The sequence below is a fragment of the Anomaloglossus baeobatrachus genome, chromosome 4 (genome assembly GCF_048569485.1).
Source record: "Anomaloglossus baeobatrachus isolate aAnoBae1 chromosome 4, aAnoBae1.hap1, whole genome shotgun sequence".
Lineage (NCBI taxonomy): Eukaryota > Metazoa > Chordata > Amphibia > Anura > Aromobatidae > Anomaloglossus > Anomaloglossus baeobatrachus.
In genome coordinates, this window is record NC_134356.1 from 667,533,876 (window position 1) to 667,554,919 (window position 21,044).

General features: G+C 48.2%; 1 protein-coding gene across 1 annotated transcript in view; it reads left to right on the forward strand.

The window, feature by feature from the left end:
• Nucleotides 1-21,044, forward strand: part of LOC142302794 (complement C3-like) — a 421,200-nt gene that overhangs the window by 76,548 nt on the left and 323,608 nt on the right. Inside the window, exons 8-9 of the mRNA XM_075343903.1 lie at nt 816-936; nt 18,149-18,264. Of these exons, the coding sequence (XP_075200018.1) occupies nt 816-936; nt 18,149-18,264 (237 nt within the window). The remainder of the gene's footprint in view (nt 1-815; nt 937-18,148; nt 18,265-21,044) is intronic.

Consider the following 21,044-nt stretch of genomic DNA (forward strand, 5'->3'; position numbering starts at 1 on the left):
ACCACACGAGGGCAATCGGGAAGAGCCAGGTAATGTTTTGGGATTGTCACATCTAATGGATGCTGCAATCCCGGGTGGCTGCAGGCTGCTATTTTCAGGCAGGAGGGGCCCAATAAGCATTGGATTACCCAGCTTGAGAATATTATCTCCAGCTGTTGGGCTTAATCTTGGCTTTGTATCAAAATTAGTTTTTTTTATTTTTTTTTTAAATAATTCAAAAAGTCACAGGCAGTTCATCTTATTTTGATACACATTCAAGATAAGTGCACAGCTGGGGGCTGCAGCCTGTAGGCATGGGCTTTATCTGTGCTGGTATCATAATATGAGGGGACCCCCCCTACGCCAATTTATTTATTTCTTTTACACCAGTATAAGGACGTAGACAGGGTCTGTGATTCCAAACAATCCGACGCTGCCTGGAGTTGGGGTCTAACGTTAGCCATTCAGAGATGTTGGTGGGTGGGGAAAGCAGTGAATATGTATGAGGGATAATGAGTGGGCCCATAAGTAGTGTTGCAGCCATGGGGAGACACGGTAAGTATTATTTCCTTTTTTTACATTGATTTCCCTGGCCAATAGCAGCCATGCCAATGCTTGAAATGGTTGGGATTGGGCTGAGAGAGGATGGTTTCTGCAAACCAAACATTTACCGAACCAAATCCAAAATTGCCAACGTTTGGGTCAATTATTAGGATTTACGATCCTGAACCAAAGCGGCCAAGGATCGTGCAATTTTTAATTTGGTGATCCTTTATTGATGAAGAGTGCTCATCTCTCGTTAACTTCATGTGTTTTTCACTTCATCTCCTATCTAGATTAGTGATGGTAAAGGCTCGGCTACTTTGCAGAGAAAAGACTTGGTGAAATATTTTGAAAAAGAGGAAGACCTATTGGAATGGAGCCTATATGTGGCTGTTACTGTCATTACTGATTCAGGTAACAAAAAGAAATATGACACCATGGTTCTTTTTTTCCATTTATGGAGACTGTGCCTAATACAATTCCTTTAAGGTCACATGCAAGATGATACTGATATGTACCAATTTATCAAAAATTCCATACAGAAAGCACATAACATTCCCACAAAATACAACCCCTGGCAAAAATTCTGGCCTCCCCTGGCTCTGAAGCTGTTTATTCAGTTGTTTACTTTTGTTTAAAAAAAGCAGATCATGACCATTGAGGAAGGATTCTCCAGTCGTGCTGTATGTGTGTTACCCACCAATACCATCTGTAAATAATACACGAACTGCATGTGACTTGGTTTAAAATTGGCCACAGCAGCCTTTATTACCTATTATTTACATACGAACACAAGGGGGCGCCGTCCAACGGGCGACCCCAACAAATAACAATAGGTAACACAGTAACCAATACAGTAAATATACAACCCTGAGTAGGCCCAGTCCAGGAACCACTTCTCACCCCAGTATCCCTGGCCGCAACACACCGACCCAGAGATGAGGTATTAATCACCTACGGATTAACCCTCCAACTTTGCAGAACCCCGTGCCTGCAACATCCCGGAACCTGGAGCCACCATACCAAGATGGTGTCTCTCTGTCCAGTTACCATTGCCTTCAACCGCCTCTGGACCAGACCTACCCCCCGCTGCTGTGACAAAGAAACAACCCAGACAAAATTCCCCTCGGTATTAAACACAAGGGAGGGTGGGCGGGGATCGTTCCATATCCGGAAGTCAAGAGAGAGGGGGTAAGTCAAAGTCCTTTACTTACACCCCTCAACTGTCCCACCTCTTCCTCCAGGGAACTCCTCCTACCCACCAATCCCTTTTATTCTGCCTTAGAAACAAACCATTCCTGTTTCCATTAACCCCATCACTCCTTCCCTTCCCTCTAGTCATGTCGCCCCTCCACCCTATGGGTTCCATGGCTTTCTTGACCATTGAGGAAGGATTCTCCAGTCGTGCTGTATGTGTGTTACCCACCAATACCATCTGTAAATAATACACGAACTGCATGTGACTTGGTTTAAAATTGGCCACAGCAGCCTTTATTACCTATTATTTACATACGAACACAAGGGGGCGCCGTCCAACGGGCGACCCCAACAAATAACAATAGGTAACACAGTAACCAATACAGTAAATATACAACCCTGAGTAGGCCCAGTCCAGGAACCACTTCTCACCCCAGTATCCCTGGCCGCAACACACCGACCCAGAGATGAGGTATTAATCACCTACGGATTAACCCTCCAACTTTGCAGAACCCCGTGCCTGCAACATCCCGGAACCTGGAGCCACCATACCAAGATGGTGTCTCTCTGTCCAGTTACCATTGCCTTCAACCGCCTCTGGACCAGACCTACCCCCCGCCACAGGACAGGGCACGTGACTCCTTACGTGGCCTGGACCCGCCACACACCAAAAGCTTGTACCACACCTCCACGCAATCCCAGCGTCCACAAACAGCACCAAGAACGTTAAGATGCCCCCCCATCGCATCACCAAAACCACCAGTTCAGCGCCACCAACTTTAGGCGCCGCCCCCCAATAAAGGCTCGATTGATACTGCCTACCGCACAAGCCACACGCCATTCCAAACCGGTCACACTATCAAAAACTACCCCACGATTAAGCCCGGGTATGTCTTCCACAATGCAACAAACCAACAATTTTTTTTTTTTTTTGTTTAAAACATTCATAAATAACTTCTCGAGATACCTAATTGCTGCCTCCCACTCACTGGACCAGTACCATCGACCCGTCCAGACCCCACTGGCAAAATTTGGGCGAGCCTCAGACCGTCGAGGCCCCGAGAACCAACGAATGCCCAAATATCCAAATGAGGCACACCCTCACCACAAAACCCAGAGGTTATAAACCCACAGATAACACCAACCTGTTACGCCAACCCATTCCACTCCCAAAAGACTCAAACGCCCCCATTGGCCTTAACCCGATAACAACTGAGGCCAACGTAACACCGAAACAAGAGGACTCCCACCTCCCAATACTTCTCACCACCCCTTTTCTGAGCCCACCGAGGGGCCTCCGTGGAAGCCCAATCCAGAAGGAAGACGACCCGTAGTATTCCGGGCGCCCACCCCCGCCACCTGCAATCCAGTCTGCAGCGCTGCCACAAAATGGTACCTTAACAAACGCGACACAATAATGATCCTGGGCGTCCTCACAACATAAATTCCGCACCCGGGACCGCGTATAACAACACCAACCTTCACCACCCGCCTAATCTGATTCGGTGAGCGACAAAGCCGGCGCTCAACCCACTGCACCACCTCGGACACATCCTCCAACATCCAACCTCCGCTCCTAACCGTAGATGGGCTGACCAACCCCACAATCTCAAAGCCTCCCAAAAGGCTAACACAAACAGTTTTGGACAAGGGAAACAAAACCTGCTCGTGCTCAGATGAACATAGCCACCACAAACCACTCACCAAACGCTGCCACAAAACAACGGAGACGGACCCTTGTATCCCGCTGCCTCACACCCTTACGACCAAACCCTTCAAGGCCTGCCGCGCACTAAGATCCTGCGAAAACATCTCTCCACATCTAATCCTCAACAAGACAGCCACAGCCGCCACCCTCTGCTCCACTGCTGACGCCGGCCTAGCAGCCTGAAAACCGTTAATCACCACTGCCAACGCCCCCACCAAATACTCCACCGGGCCTTCCTCACACATTGTCCCAAACAACGTTATCCGCGCCACCCACACTTCTGGATATCAGCCCCAAATAACCTCAGTCACTGGGCACCGAGCCGCTCCCCAACACAGCCACACCAGACTCCACAAGCCCTCAGGACACACCGTGCCCACCTCGTCTGTTACGCGGCCTCAACTCCCGAGACCTGCAGAACTGGAAGGAAACAAAGCAGCTGCTATTCCCTTGGCGAACCCCAGTACTGGTTGCGCCACGCATACCATTTTTTTTTTTTTTTTTTTTTAAACGCATACAATTGCGAAACCAACTGTCGCAAGTACGCCACCCTTGGCCCCAGGATTAGCAAACCAACTATTAATCGAATTCTCCACCAACTGATAGTCAGAATGACAGCACACCTTCCTCTTGGAAAAACTGCCAACCTCCCCAACCCGACTACTACCACCGATTGGAAGCGCTACCCCACAATGCCCAACCAGAAAACCAACTGGACCCGCTGCATCCGAGTACCGCAGCTACGTTCCATCAGGCACCACCTTACCCAGCCACAATCCGCGGCCACTAAATCGCCGTAAGAAAAAACCTCCTACACCATCAGATCGTCATTGATCTCCTTCGTGACCACACACAAATGATCCGATGGCTGCACCCTTGGCGCAGCCATCGCCAGCCGTCCAGCAGACACGCCCCCCAGCGGCGTAACTCTGCACCCGTGGTTCGACCGCCCCTGCAAAGACTGCACCGCCTGAAACCGCACCGTCTTAGCTGACCTAACTGCCTCTATCGCAGCCCATAGGACCACACCATTACCCACGAATCCTACCTCTCTGACCATAACATCAAACTTTATCCCCCACAAACTGTATCACTGGCGTTGGACCCTCAGTCTTCGCCTGTGCCAACAGGCCCAAAAGAGTATCCACCACCATCTGCAATGAAACAAACAACCTCAACGAATCATCAACCCGCCAACCCGATGTAAAGAGAATCAACCTATAATGAATAAGAGGTGTAAGCTGGGACACACCACGCACAAACCACTCCACCAAGAAATAACCGCCCCCAACGGAACATAAAATGGGACAAAACCCATTAGCCCCCACCGATCAGCATAATAATAACTCCCCTCCCCACCGCAGCACCAGAACTGCTAGCTAGCAGGGTGGACCAGTAACAACCTAAATGCCGCCTCCAAATCCACCTTTGCCATCAATGCTCCACGGCTCACCGCCTTTACCAAATCCCACCCTCTGTCCAACGACACATAATAAACCGCCGACAATTCTGGAGCCAAGCAGGCATACACCGATGACTCCTCCAGATAAGATACGTTTTGAACAAGCCGAAATATATACATCTATATACAGCTCATTTCCGGCACTACCCACCAACAGAGAAACCCAATCATGACAAGGAGGGCCCCGAATGGCCCACCCATCCTGCCCAAAGCCACGTCCTGACCCCTCTTTCCACTGACAACCACCAGGTGTCCCCTAGCCCAGCACAAACTTCCAATAAGGAGGCAAAGATCCACCAATATAAATAGAAAGACGCAGAATTACTATGTTCCTTACCACAACCCAACACGTATGCTTAAGACAACCGTCCGCGCCAAATCTGCACCACCCATCATTCTATTCCCCCCAAAAAACCCTCATCGACCGTGTCGCCGGGGTTCCACGCCCCGAACAGCCAACTACCCCCCAAAAGGGGGGGGCTGACTAGGAGCCGCCATCCACTGCAGCCATAAGGATGTGCCCGTATGCTCCTACCGCATACTGGCACGCAACACCTTCCCTTGCTGAAATTACACGGCGTACTGAAGCCAGACTAAACCGCCATATGACCTAAACAAGCCACCCCAAATGGATCCATATAACCGAACCATGCCGAACCAATTACCCAATTCCTTCCCCCGATACCCTTGCCAAAAACGCAAATGCCCGCAGCCACGTTGCAAATGTACGAGGGGTGAGCCTCCACCGGCGCTCCCCTCCCTCTACTTATCCTTCCTGGAATCACTTGGCTTAACCTAATCCAGGTGAAACTGTTCCAGGGGGAGCAGCAGCGAAACTATTGCTACACGTTCCCCCATTCAAATCTTATCCCTCACATCCTCCAGCAAGTGAGCCCCCCCCCCAGCGGGCCTTTGAAGCACCCATAACTCTCACACTTGACCACTGTCAGCCCAATGCACCACCTCATCCCCCTCTTCGCTCCTCACCACTCACTCTGTCACAGCCCTTGCCGCCTCTGCCCGAAAATGCTCCCCTGCCGCCTCATGCGCCCTCACTCTGCCTGCCGCACCTGCGCCTACTAACCACCGATCCCGTCCATGCCGCCGGCGGTGCATGCGCACTCTCCACAACCGTATACACCACTGCAGTAAACCCCATACCTTGTCAAAACACAAACCCACTCGGCGCTGCCGTGTCCGCAGCCGCCCCCCCCCACCAACTGCACCCCAACCCTGCCGAATCCACGGCCGTCTCACCCGACCGCGACCCGGCGTATCCTGGAATAAAAGTCACGCCATCCAGACGTCTGATTCTTCCGTCGCTGCTTCCTCCTCCTCCTCGCTGGAGCCGACCGCCTCTGGCTCATGTAATGCAGACGCCGCCGAAGCGCTGCCACCACCACGGCCGTCCTCCTGGTACGCCGCGTGGGCACCATCCTCCAAGCTCCATCTTCTGTCCCGCGGCGACAACCCCGGAAACCGTCCCGACCCACGGGCTGCCACCGCGGGCCTCATCTTCTGGCCCGACCCCCCCCTGCTGCCTGCAAGGACAGGGGGTACCTGTGGCCCGACCCGCTGCCAGCAGACTCCCATCCAGAGCCGCCAGCCTCCTGCCCACCTGGGCCCAGAAGGCATCCGTCCGCCGGGTCCTCGCCCCCCTGGGGGAGACCGCCGCTGCCGGGAGCTGCACGCCTGCTCTGGGTGACCAGGCGGGGACCGCAGGGTCCCCGCCGTCACCCCCACGTACCGACGCCTCCCGGGCATCCGTCGCACCAGGCTCGCCTGCCCTGGTGCCGGACCCCTTGCTGGCTGCAGCCCCCCGGCCACCCCCCCTCCACCCACGGGGGAAGGGGGGTAACGCTGGCCTCCGTCCTCGCCGGGCGCTCTCCTGGACAGGAGCCGCCGCATCCAGCCCTCCTGGGCCCCATGAAAGCCTCTGTCCGCTGGGCCCTCCCCCTCCTGGGGGAGACCGCCGCGGCCGGGAGCTGCAACCTGATCTGGGTGACCAAGCAGAAACCGCAGGGCCCCTGCCGTCACCCCCACTCACCGACGCCTCCTGGGCACCCGTCGCCCCAGGCCCGCCTGCCCTGGTGCCGGACCCACCACTGGCTGCAGCTCCGCGGCCCCCCCCCCCCCCACCGTCCGCGAGGGGTAAAGCTGGCCTCTGTCACCGCCGGGCGCTCTCCCCGTCCGGGAGCCGCCGCATCCAGCAATCCAGGCCGCGGCTCGGACCGGAAATAGGCCGCAGACAAGCCACGCCCCCCTCCCGGCTGCCGCGGCCCGGACGGAGATTCCTCCCGCGGCCGGAGCAGCAGCTGAGTACTGCCCTGCCCACGTCCTACCGCGGAGGGTCCCCGAAGGGGCTCTCACATCTCCTCCTCGCTCCCCCCGCACACGGCAAGTACCTGAGATATGAGGGAGGGGGGACGCCGCCCGCAGCTGACAGGGGAGCGAGGGGAAAGTGCCAACGGGTTAACCCCCAGCAGCCAAGGCGTGGGACCGCGCTGCCAGGGGCCCGTGCACTGCCATGATGAATCCGCTGGTCCCGGGTAGCAGCCATCCTGTCGCACGTCCGGATCGTTCCATATCCGGAAGTCTGGTGATGTGAGGGGCTGGGGAACCTCCCTTATGACGTCCTTGTACAGATCTTTGTGTCCTTCTAAATACTCCCACTCCTCCATGGAGAAATAGAAGGTGACGTCCTGACACCTTATAGGAACCTCTCCAGTCAGATCGTTCCATATCCGGAAGTCAAGAGAGAGGGGGTAAGTCAAAGTCCTTTACTTACACCCCTCAACTGTCCCACCTCTTCCTCCAGGGAACTCCTCCTACCCACCAATCCCTTTTATTCTGCCTTAGAAACAAACCATTCCTGTTTCCATTAACCCCATCACTCCTTCCCTTCCCTCTAGTCATGTCGCCCCTCCACCCTATGGGTTCCATGGCTTTCTCAGACGGCACAAACCTAAAGTCATTTCAAATGTCAACTTTCTGGCACTTTCTGAAACACAAAAAAAAAAAATCATGAAAATATGTGCTAGCCAGTAACGGTTACTTTTCAAGACCAAACAGGGGGGAAAATTATGGAATCACTCAATTTTAAGGAAACAAATTATGGAATCACCCTGTAAATTTTCATTCCCAAAACTAACATCTGCATCAAATAAGATCTGCTCATTAGTCTGCATCTAAAAAGGAGTGATCACACCTTGCAGAGCTGTTGCACCAAGTGGACTGACATGAATCATGGCTTCAACACGAGAGATGTCAATTGAAACAAGGGAGAGGATTATCAAACTCTTAAAAGAGGGTAAATCATCACGCAATGTTGCAAAGGATGTTGGTTGTTCACAGTCAGTTGTGTCTAAAATCTGGACCAAATACAAACAACATGGGAAGGTTAAAACAAAAAGCCAGCACCAAATGTGCACTTCAACACTAAACATTCCAAACTGTACTTATTATAAAAATTTTGAGATTTTTGGCAAAAAATTGCAATTTCTTGAGCTGCCTCGCCACGTCACGGCAAATCTCATTAGAGGCAGTCCTACACTAAAATATTTTTATAAAATGTGCCATACGGCCTCACATATGAATAGTAGAACTGCTCTCAGCAGCACTCACCTGGTCAATTTCAATCCCGTACCCATGACTGAGTCATGGCTGTGTGCGGGACAGGTCCAAGCAAATGCTGCATGAAGTAAATAGCCTGTGGACAAAGCCTGATGACTCAATGTGAACAGTCACCAACCGCCAAAATCTAGACAGATGGAATACATCCCAAATTGGGGTGCATAGCAAGGTGGAGGTCAACCACCGACCAATTCAATGAAGAAAAAACAAAAAGCCAGCACCAAATGTGCACTTCAGCACTAAACATTCCAAACTGTACTTATTATAAAAATTTTGAGATTTTTTGGCAAAAAATTGCAATTTCTTGAGCTGCCTCGCCACGTCACGGCAAATCTCATTAGAGGCAGTCCTACACTAAAATATTTTTATAAAATGTGCCATACGGCCTCACATATGAATAGTAGAACTGCTCTCAGCAGCACTCACCTGGTCAATTTCAATCCCGTACCCATGACTGAGTCATGGCTGTGTGCGGGACAGGTCCAAGCAAATGCTGCATGAAGTAAATAGCCTGTGGACAAAGCCTGATGACTCAATGTGAACAGTCAGCAACCGCCAAAATCTAGACAGATGGAATACATCCCAAATTGGGGTGCATAGCAAGGTGGAGGTCAACCACCGACCAATTCAATGAAGAAAAAACAAAAAGCCAGCACCAAATGTGCACTTCAGCACTAAACATTCCAAACTGTACTTATTATAAAAATTTTGAGATTTTTGGCAAAAAATTGCAATTTCTTGAGCTGCCTCGCCACGTCACGGCAAATCTCATTAGAGGCAGTCCTACACTAAAATATTTTTATAAAATGTGCCATACGGCCTCACATATGAAAAGTAGAACTGCTCTCAGCAGCACTCACCTGGTCTATTTCAATCCCGTACCCATGACTGAGTCATGGCTGTGGGCGGGACAGGTCCAAGCAAATGCTGCATGAAGTAAATAGCCTGTGGACAAAGCCTGATGACTCAATGTGAACAGTCACCAACCGCCAAAATCTAGACAGATGGAATACATCCCAAATTGGGGTGCATAGCAAGGTGGAGGTCAACCACCGACCAATTCAATGAAGAAAAAACAAAAAGCCAGCACCAAATGTGCACTTCAGCACTAAACATTCCAAACTGTACTTATTATAACAATTTTGAGATTTTTGGCAAAAAATTGCAATTTCTTGAGCTGCCTCGCCACGTCACGGCAAATCTCATTAGAGGCAGTCCTACACTAAAATATTTTTATAAAATGTGCCATACGGCCTCACATATGAATAGTAGAACTGCTCTCAGCAGCACTCACCTGGTCTATTTCAATCCCGTACCCATGACTGAGTCATGGCTGTGGGCGGGACAGGTCCAAGCAAATGCTGCATGAAGTAAATAGCCTGTGGACAAAGCCTGATGACTCAATGTGAACAGTCACCAACCGCCAAAATCTAGACAGATGGAATACATCCCAAATTGGGGTGCATAGCAAGGTGGAGGTCAACCACCGACCAATTCAATGAAGAAAAAACAAAAAGCCAGCACCAAATGTGCACTTCAGCACTAAATATTCCAAACTGTACTTATTATAAAAATTTTGAGATTTTTGGCAAAAAATTGCAATTTCTTGAGCTGCCTCGCCACGTCACGGCAAATCTCATTAGAGGCAGTCCTACACTAAAATATTTTTATAAAATGTGCCATACGGCCTCACATATGAATAGTAGAACTGCTCTCAGCAGCACTCACCTGGTCTATTTCAATCCCGTACCCGTGACTGAGTCATGGCTGTGGGCGGGACAGGTCCAAGCAAATGCTGCATGAAGTAAATAGCCTGTGGACAAAGCCTGATGACTCAATGTGAACAGTCAGCAACCGCCAAAATCTAGACAGATGGAATACATCCCAAATTGGGGTGCATAGCAAGGTGGAGGTCAACCACCGACCAATTCAATGAAGAAAAAACAAAAAGCCAGCACCAAATGTGCACTTCAGCACTAAACATTCCAAACTGTACTTATTATAAAAATTTTGAGATTTTTGGCAAAAAATTGCAATTTCTTGAGCTGCCTCGCCACGTCACGGCAAATCTCATTAGAGGCAGTCCTACACTAAAATATTTTTATAAAATGTGCCATACGGCCTCACATATGAATAGTAGAACCGCTCTCAGCAGCACTCACCTTGTCTATTTCAATCCCGTACCCATGACTGAGTCATGGCTGTGGGCGGGACAGGTCCAAGCAAATGCTGCATGAAGTAAATAGCCTGTGGACAAAGCCTGATGACTCAATGTGAACAGTCACCAACCGCCAAAATCTAGACAGATGGAATACATCCCAAATTGGGGTGCATAGCAAGGTGGAGGTCAACCACCGACCAATTCAATGAAGAAAAAACAAAAAGCCAGCACCAAATGTGCACTTCAGCACTAAACATTCCAAACTGTACTTATTATAAAAATTTTGAGATTTTTGGCAAAAAATTGCAATTTCTTGAGCTGCCTCGCCACGTCACGGCAAATCTCATTAGAGGCAGTCCTACACTAAAATATTTTTATAAAATGTGCCATACGGTTGTTAAAGGCAAACATACTGGTAGACCAAAGAAGGCTTCAAAGCGTCAAGACAGGAAACTTAAAGCAATATGTCTCCAAAACAGGAAATGCACAACAAAACAAATGAGGAACGAATGGGAGGAAACTGGAGTCAATGTCTTTCACTGAACTCTAAGAAACCGCCTAAAGGAAACGGGATTTACATACAGAAAAGCTAAACAATGAAAAGATTACTGCCTGAAGAGAACATGTAAATGACCACAGTCATTGATGATATGGGGCTGAATGTCAGGTGGGGTGGGGCACTGGGGTGACGGCTGTCATTACATCTTCAATATATGCCCAAGTTTGCATTAAAATTTTGGACACTTTTCTTATTTCATCAATTGAAAGGATGTTTGAGGATGATGAAATCTTTTATCAAAATGATAATGCATCCTTCCATAGAGCAAAAACTGTGAAAACAATCCTTGAAAAAAGACACATAAGGTCAATGTCATGGCAAGCAAATAGTCCGGATCTCAATCCAATTGAAAATCTTTGGTGGAAGTTGAAGAAAATGGTCCATGACAAGGCCCCAACCTGCAAAGCTGATCTGCAACAGCAATCAGATAAAATTGGAGCCAGATTGATGAAGAGGACTGTTTGTCACTTATTAAGTCCATGCCTCAGAGACTGCAAGCTGTTATAAAACAAAAAAACGGAGAATTGTGGTTTAAGGGATAACAATAAATATGTTTTATTAGCTGGCAAATACCATATTATAACACTCATAAATTGCATATGGAGAGCAGGGATCAAAAAGGGTATCCAGGTACTCTTACCTCGCATGGTTGATAAAGCTACCCGCGAAACGCGCGTCCCTTAGGCTTGGTGTGAATCCCCTCCACCTCTGGGTACTGGTATACATATGACTGTTACTTGATTTGTTATATATGTGCTGCTAAAACTCTTGTCTGATCCACTAGGATATGCATAGCACTTTATATGGGACAGTGTGCAATGTTTATGTAATCCCCCTGTTTCTGTGGTAACAGTAATTGTATTGCACATGACACTTTATTCCCTGTATCCTTTGTGGACATTCCTTGTAGCAATAATGTGATTTAATTAACTATATACTGAATACCTGGATACCCTTTTTGACCCCTGCTCTCCATATGCAATTTATGAGTGTTATAATATGGTATTTGCCAGCTAATAAAAAATATTTATTCTTATCCCTTAAACCACAATTCTCCGTTTTTTTGTTGAATTATGCCTGTGGTGGGTTATTTACCTATTTGTTTTACAATATGATATGCCCTGCTATAGTACTTTGGATCGTTCTTTTGTTTACAAGCTGTTATAAAAGCCAGAGGTGGCGCAACAAAATACTAGTGATGTATTGGAGGGTTCTTTTGTTTGTTTGTTTTTCATGATTCCATAATTTTTTCCTTATATTTGAGTGACTCCAAAATGTTTCCCTTGTTTGGTCTTGAAAAGTAACCGTTACTGGCTGCACATTATGTTTTCATGATTTCTTTAGTGTTTCTTAAAGGGAACCTGTTATCAGAAATTTAGCTATAAACCTAAAAGTTTCCCCCTCTGCAGCTCCTGGGCTGCATTCTAGGAAGCTTCCTATAGTTTTTGTGGCCCCTTTTATTCCAAAATAAATACTTTATAAACTTGTACCTTTTCGTATACAAATTTCTTAAATCTTCCATGGGGGCGGGCTGCCTGATGTACGTTGCTGTCCTCCTGCCGATTTACGCCGCCCCTGAATGCTGAATTTCAAACCTCAGGACGCCGCCCCTGGGCGCCCGTGGTCCCGCGCATGCGCTGTGCTACTGTAGCGGTGCCGTGCACTGCGTGCACGTGTGACCGCTGGTGACGCTTTGCGCGGGCACCGACTGCTCCGTCCGCTCCTCCCATCTATTTCCTGCTGCTGGGCAGGATGGGAAGGAGGTGACGTCCGGTCATCTGGCCAGCGAGCGCTTGCGCAGAACGCTGGAGGAATAGGCGAAAGTGCAGTCACGAGGTTATGGGCGGCACTTGCTGATGACACTCACAGCGCCGCCCATAACCTCGTGCCCGCGCAAAGCGTCACTAGCGGTCACACGTGCATGCAGTGCACGGCACCGCTACAGTAGCACAGCGCATGCGCGGGACCACGGGCGCCCAGGGGCGGCGTCCTGAGGTTTGAAATTCAGCGTTCGGGGGGCGGCGTAAATCGGCAGGAGGACAGCAACGTACATCAGGCAGCCCGCCCCCATGGAAGATTTAAGAAATTTGCATACGAAAAGGTACAAGTTTATAAAGTATTTATTTTGGAATAAAAGGGGCCACAAAAACTATAGGAACCTTCCTAGAATGCAGCCCAGGAGCTGCAGAGGGGGGAACTTTTAGGTTTATAGCTAAATTTCTGATGACAGGTTCACGTTAAAGCCAGAAATTTGACATTTGAAATGACTTTAGTTTGGTGCCGTCTGTGATCTGCTTTTTTTAAACAAAAGTAAACAACTGAATGAACATCCTCAGAGCCAGGGGAGTCCATATTTTTTGCCAGGGGTTGTAGAAGCATGATGTAGTGCTTACTTAATGATTATGTACATTTCCCATACAATTTAATAGCAGATACCTATTTTGCCTCCTTACCCCCCCCTTTGCCCTTCTAAAATTGTACATCTGTACTGCTAAACGCTTTAGAACCATCTTAATCCATGAGCATGCCAGAGGGTAGAAAATGACTGTCCCGTTACCTCGCTTGCAAGAGAGACTGACCCATTACATTACCTTCTTTCAACTTCCACTTTGACTTAATCCTTTTTCATTTGTTTATGTTTTAACATCTCTTTGCTTTCATCATTACATTTTTTGTAGGCATGTATCACGACTGTCTCCCTGTTTTTGGAGACTAGTGACAGCTTTAGGACTGGAGCCTCTCATCTCCATCTGGGACTCTACATTTAAATGTTGTTTCGTTTCTCTTGGTGCTGAAAAAGTTAATGTCAGTTAATGTCAGATTTGCTGCAAGAAGGTTTCCAGCAGAGCAGGACAGCTGCAGCTGCTCTGTAGCCACACCCCTTTGTGTTTAAGTAGCAAGGTTTCCCAGCAATCTTTGCTGATTATTCAAATCATTTTGTATTTTGGCCCCCTTAGTCTAAGGAGCTATGAAGAAGTGTTCCAGAATCTGGCTTTTATCCTTTTTTTTGCTGTCTCTGTCCCTTCTGTAATATTAGTGCAGTGGTGGGACTAGCGTCTCTCACCTGCCAACACACTAGCCAGAGCAACTACTCGGTTTTCTCAGGGTCCAAGGTTCCTGCTAGGCGACAGTTGTGAAAACTGTATAGAGCCTGGCTAGGAGAGTAGGGACAGCCAGGATGTGCAGCAACTGCAACATATTGCTAAGTTTCTGATATTGGCACATACCCAGGCACAAAAACAGAACCCAATATTACCCTCCTGGCTTATTTTTCTGGTGAAAAATATGCCAGGAGGGCATTGCATGTGGGCATTGTTATCTCTTTGTTGTGAGAAGATTCCCCAGTTTTGTCCCTTCTCTCTGTCATCCGACTGCCAGTTAGTTGAGTCTGTAGATGAGATTTTTGCGGCTTTGGCCCTCATTTACATTGACCCTGATGGCATCATGCTTTTGGAGTCTAAACTCTGAAAAGCAGGGGGCGTGGCCAATGGAGGAGTATTGCTTGGAGTTTCGGAGGTAGGCCACTGACAACCAATGGAATGACCCTGCACTTTGAAGTAATTTTTATCAGGGTTTGTCAGGTAGGCTTAGGGACTCTCAGGAGCAATATGCTGCCCCGGAATCACTGGACACCACCATGACCCTTGCTATCAGAGAGGATCAATGCCTCAGGGAGAGACACTCTAAGACCCTCTCCCCTGTCATTCTCTCCAGTGATGAGTTCCCACTGGTGCAAGTTGATGAACCCATGCAGTTTGAGAGAGCTTCCCCTCAAATGAAATTGCTTGCGGTTTGTCGTGGGTCTGGGTCTTGCATCTACTGTGGGGATAAGGGTCATTACATTGGGGCCTGTCCTTTAAAACCTAAGAAGAGTCCACCTGGTTCTGGTTTAGTGGAGGGAAGCAAGCAGGCAATGTATATTTCCTCCATTCACATGTCCCATTTCACCATAACAGTAGAGGTGGTTATTGGTGGAAAAGCTGAGACGATCTCTGTGCTGGTAGACAGTGGAGTCGGTGCCAATTTGGTGGGTTCTTGCTTTGCTCAGACTCAGGGTCTGACTCGTAGTTCACTGACAAGATCCCATCCAGGCTATCGACTCGGCTCCTCTCAGCCAGAGAGAGTTCACACATAATGTGTTTAATATCAACCTGCGAGTGGGCTCAGTGAATAGTGAATGTTTGTCCTGCTATGTCTTGGAGAGTCTGCCGACTCCCATTATGTTGGGATTTCCCTGTTTGAAAAGGCATCGCTCTGTGATTGTTTGGCAGTCTGGGGAAGTAGTCAGTTGAGGAGATTTCTGTGAAACTCAGTGCCTGTGTGCTACCATTTTTGTGGAATTTATCAAAAGCTTGCCACTCTGTCTTCTAGTAGTATCTGCCTAAGTGCCTAAGAAAAGAGAGGGTGCTCTACCCCCACCTCAGAGGAAATTTAGGCCTAAGTGCAACCCCGGTAGAGGTGATTGGGGAGGGTAGTCAATCTCACTATGTGTTTGGTACCTGTTGAACGGACAGAGAGTCTCCACTGTTGTTAGTTTGTGCCGCCCCCGTGTCAGCAGCTGGCGGTGCTTGGATTCGGGCCTTCAGGGGTGGTGGCTCGAGGGTCTCCGGACCCGGGGGTCTCGCGGACACGCCGAATAAGATGGGGGACGTAGATGTCCAGGCTAGGCCGTAATAGGTTCTTGACGCCACCAACGGTGTGTGGTGAGGTGGGACACCACCGCTGCTGTTACGGGTCACCCGGGGGAGATGTTGTGCAGCAAGTTGTTAACCCCTCCGTGGGCAGGGATAGTGGCCCTGGTGCAGGGGAGATGACGTCCGCAGGGGGTGCTGGTGTACTCACTGTTAGGAAAACACACAAGTCTCTGGTAAACCAAGGTGGTGGTGGCCGGTGCCATGGCCGGTTGCGTTCGGGATCCCCCACCCGGCTGGTAGTCTCTATCCTTTTCCTGCACCGTTGTGTAAGGTGGACTTTCCCAGTATAAAACTCAGGAGTCTGCTCCCGGCTGGATGTGGCCTAAGGAGCCGTGCCTGCAGACGCTGGCCCGTGGGATCTATGGGCCCCGGCGGTGACCTCTTATCCCTAATTGGTGTGCTGTTGTCTTCTATGAGGGACTTTGGGTGGGACAGGACCTCTAGTCTTGGCCTTAATCAGTTAATTAACCAGTTCCACTTGTTTCTTGTTCCTGGCTTCAGGGTCCGAGTACCCCCCTTTGTGCTACAGTTTCCGGGTCGGTTCCCCGTGTCGGTACCGTCGGGCTCCAACCCTGGCCCAGTCCACCTCGGTTCCACCGAGCCGTCTTCCCATCTCCTGTTGACGGAGACCACCGTCTGCCTCCTAGCCAAGGCACCAGGGCTCCTACCCTGGCACCGTTCAACTTGGACTTGACTGCTGGAGCTACCCCTAGCTCCAGCCCACACTCCTCTCCAAACTGAATTCTAACACTCAACTGACTGTTTTTCCCACCCTGGGCCTTCTGGACAACTGGGTGGGCGTGTCCCAATCACCTGGTCTTGCCCACTGGTGTGTCTATCTGTTCCTAAGGCGGGGTGACTAGGGTTTACTGGCTGGCTGTATGTTTCCTAATGAGGGGAGGTGTTATGCGGGGGCCTATTTGTCACAGGTTCAACCAGACGTTTTCCCTCTACTACCAGGTACATACGTTCAGGTATGGACCTGTGTAAGAAAGACTGTGTGTGTGTGTGTGTGTGCGCACTAAAAACATCAGATGGAAGACTGCATTTGGGGTTCTAGGCTTGAGGTTTATCGGCACCTTTAGAGTTACTGACATTCTTAACCCTGTAGTCTTACTGCTGGAGCTACCCCTAGCACTTAACACCCATGACGTTGTCCACAGGTCCTTACTCCCAAAATGTGTGATGCCTCCTACTGGTAATGGAAGGGGCCTGTTCACATTTGAGGTCAATGATATTTCCAGTCTTGATAGTCCTAAGGCCTCTCGTTAAAGGGGGGTAACTGTCACGGTCCTCTCCCTGTTTTCGGAAGTGACAGTTTTAGGACTGGAGCCTCTTATCTCCATCTGGAACTCTACATTTAAATGTTGTTTCATTTTGCTTGGTGCTGAAACAGTTAATGTCAATTTTGCTGCTAGCAGCTTTCCAGCAGAGCAGGACAGCTGCAGCTGTTTTGCAGCCAAGCCCCTTTTTGTTCAAGTAGCAGGGTTTCCCAGCAATCTTTGCTGAGTATACAAATCCGTTTGTATTCTGGCCTCCTTGGTGGAAGGAGCTGTGAAAGAGTGTTCCAGAAGCCGGACTTTATCCTTTTTGTTGCTGTCTCCTCTGTTTGTCTTACCTTTCCCTCTGTAATATTAGTGCAGCAGTGGCTCTAGCGTCTCCCACCAGCCAACGCACTAGCCAGGGCAACTACAGAATTTTCGCAGGGTCTCAGGTTCCTTCTCACCGACAGTTGCGGAGTATGTATAGGGCCTGGTTATGAGAATGACAGCTGCAGGTAAGGATAGGAGGTGTCTACTGTTGAGCGGACCCGGATCTAAAAAATCCAGATCCGCATGGTTCGAGGTTCTGATCCGAGTCCGACCAGTACCCAGGATCCGGGGTGCACAAACCGGTCCCTTTTTTTTTTTCTCTCTCTCTCTCTCGTTCTCTCGTTCTCTCGTTCTCTTGTTCTCTCTCTCTCGTCCCGATTCCCGTTCCCCATTGATTTATATGGCCGTGGATCCCGGATCGGATCCGGACTTCGCTGGCAACCCGGTCCGGATCCACCGGACCCGGATTATGACCGATCCGCTCAACTCTACAGGTGTCCCATCTACCCCTCTCACTAGAGCTAGGGCCCATCTGTAGTGATAACTTGTGTTCAATGGACAACACTTTTAATCATAATCGACAATGTTGTAAATATATTAAGCAGCTACTTCTCTTGCAGGCAGTGATTTGGTGGAAACTGAGCTAGAAAATATTCATATTGTGACAACTCCATATAAAATTCTTTACACAAAAACATCCAAGTATTTCAAGCCAGGATTGCCCTTCAATCTAATGGTAAGAGCTTTGAATTTTAGTGTTACATTGTATATAAAGATAATCAAATATATTCAAGTGTAATTTTATTCTGGCCCAATTTTATAAAAATCTGAATTTGTCAAAATGCGAATGTTTTATAATTCGTTTTCACATGGATTCAACAAATGGGTTTGAACCCTTCGGAGCCACCAAAAGGATAATAAAAAAACGTACCATTCACCTTACAGATCACCCATCCAGTCCTCATTGCAGCATCTAATTCCCTCCATGAGCACTGAAATCACGAGGCTTCTCTAACTGAGCGGGGACTTCCAGCTATAAAGAGACTCTCCACGGTTCTGTGGAGGTTCATGGCACACATCGTGACTAGTATTGGGCGAATAGTGTAAAGGGTGCTTTACACGCTGCGACATCGCTAGCTTTTGCTAGTGATGTCGCAGCTTGCGATAGCTAGCAATGTCGTGTGCGATAGCACCCGCCCCGTCATTCGTGCGACATTTGGTGATCGCTGCCGTAGCGAACAATATCGCTACGGTAGCGTCACATGCACATAACTTTTCATTGACGTCACTGTGACCGCCGAACAATCCCTCCTTCAAGGGGGAAGGGGGAGGTGTGTTCTGCGTCATAGCGACGTCACTGCGGCATCACTAAGTGGCCGCCCAAAAGCAGAGGAGGGGCGGAGATGAGCGGCCGGAACATGCAGCCCACTTCCTTCCTTCCTCATTGCCGGTGGACGCAGGTAAGGAGATGTTCGTCGTTCCTGCGGTGTCACACATACCGATGTGTGACGCCACAGGAGCGACGAACAACCAGTGGCATACACCACCAACGATATTATGAAATGGAGCGACGTGTCAACGATCAACGATTTTTGACGTTTTTGCGCTCGTTGATCGTCGCTCCTTGGTGTCACACGCTGCGGTGTCGCTAACGGCGCCGGATGTGCGTCACTAACGACGTGACTCCGACGATATATCATTAGCGATGTCGCAGCATATAAAGCACCCTTAATATTCGGGTTCGGATTATGTATGCCGAATACTGAGTGCTATTCCAGTATTTGTCACAAATAACAAACCTAATACAAATCATTGTTGAACCCGAGCATTTTTCTATAATCTTCAAGAAAAATGTTCGGGTTCCCCATTGACTTGAATTAGGCTCGTTATGAATACTGGAATAGTACTCATTATTCGGTAAGCATAATCCGAACCCAAATATTTCACTATTTGCCCATCTCTAATCATGATGCTATGACATTGTGACCTTGTGAGTGCTTGCGCACAACCTTCTTGGGCCTTATTGGTGCTGGAAAGGAAATGGGTGAAGATGAGGGGTGGAGGAGCCAGAGTGTTGAGCTGCTTATGAGTATAAGGACTTTGTTATGTTTTATATCTTATGTTTTTTATGCTCTCCGTGGATTGAATTTTCTCGAAAGATCTGTATGAACAGGCAAATTAGAATTTCGCCTGATCCCCTCATATCAATCAAAGAAATTGGGGTAAAAACAAAATATTAAAATAAAAAATAAATAAGATGATAACATCTTTCAATCTTGTGGAAACTTTTTTCTTCAACATCCAATGATGTAAAGGGACATGGCAAACCTTTAATATATCCAAATTTAAGAGCTCATACCTGCAGTTTTCTTATGTATATGGTGCAATTTAGGGTAAATTTGTTGGGGGAGACCTCCAGGGAGTCTCTCTCTCAGGGTTTCGGAAAAGGATTCCAAATCAGAACTGTGCAGATGAATCAGGAGAAATGACCACACAGAGACATGTCTCTATCTGGGAGAAGCTCAATGCTCTTCTGACCCTTGTATTCAAAACATAGCATATATATACAGCTTAATCAATACATCCTTGTTATCTGTTAACCAACCAGCTAGCCGGGCATAGTTCATTCCTTGTCTGAACAGTCTTAGCAACATTCGTTAGCAAAACATTCAAGTGTGTTTAGACATAGATGAGAGTCTATGAATGGAACAATGTCAGTTACTTATTCTCTTCCATTCATGAATGTCAGTCACTTATTTGAAACTACAGATAAGCATTCCTCCATGAATAGAAGAATGCTAGTTAACCATCTGAAACCACAGATAACTATCTCTTGCATTCATGAATGTCAGTTACTTATTCATAAACTAAAACTTATTCTACTTAGCCCTGAGCATAATTTGTTTTGCTTATACATTCCGTTAATATTTCAGTTATTTATATGTGGAGAAGCAATACCTAAAACATTCAAAGGACAGATTATTTTATTATTATACTGGACAAACGATTCATAGCCTAGGCCTTCACAAATTTATATTTATGGATAAATCTGCAATCTAAGGATAAGTTCACACTACCATTTTGGATACTGTCCGGGTATACATTCAGGAGGTATGTGCCCAATAGTTTGGATGGTAAAGGTGGATCTATTTACTATCTATATAGTTTGGATGGTATAGGTGGATCTATTTAGATCCACCTATCTAGATAGTATGTCTATCTATAGACATCTATTTATCATAGGGACCCACTGAAAATATATGTATAACACATGGTCTGTTTCTTTGCAGTGTCTCTCTATATAGGAAATCACAGTCTGTGCCCTCCTAAACAGTTACAAAACCAGTTATCACGCACGTGACTAGTGGGGTTTACCTAGTACCTGGTAAACTCCCAGAAGATGTTACAACACACAGGGAACACATGGGTCATGATACAGCGGACGTACCTGCCACTAGGGAGAGGGGTGAGGGGACACCTCGTGAACTCACCACAAGCTGACTTCTGACCTCCCTA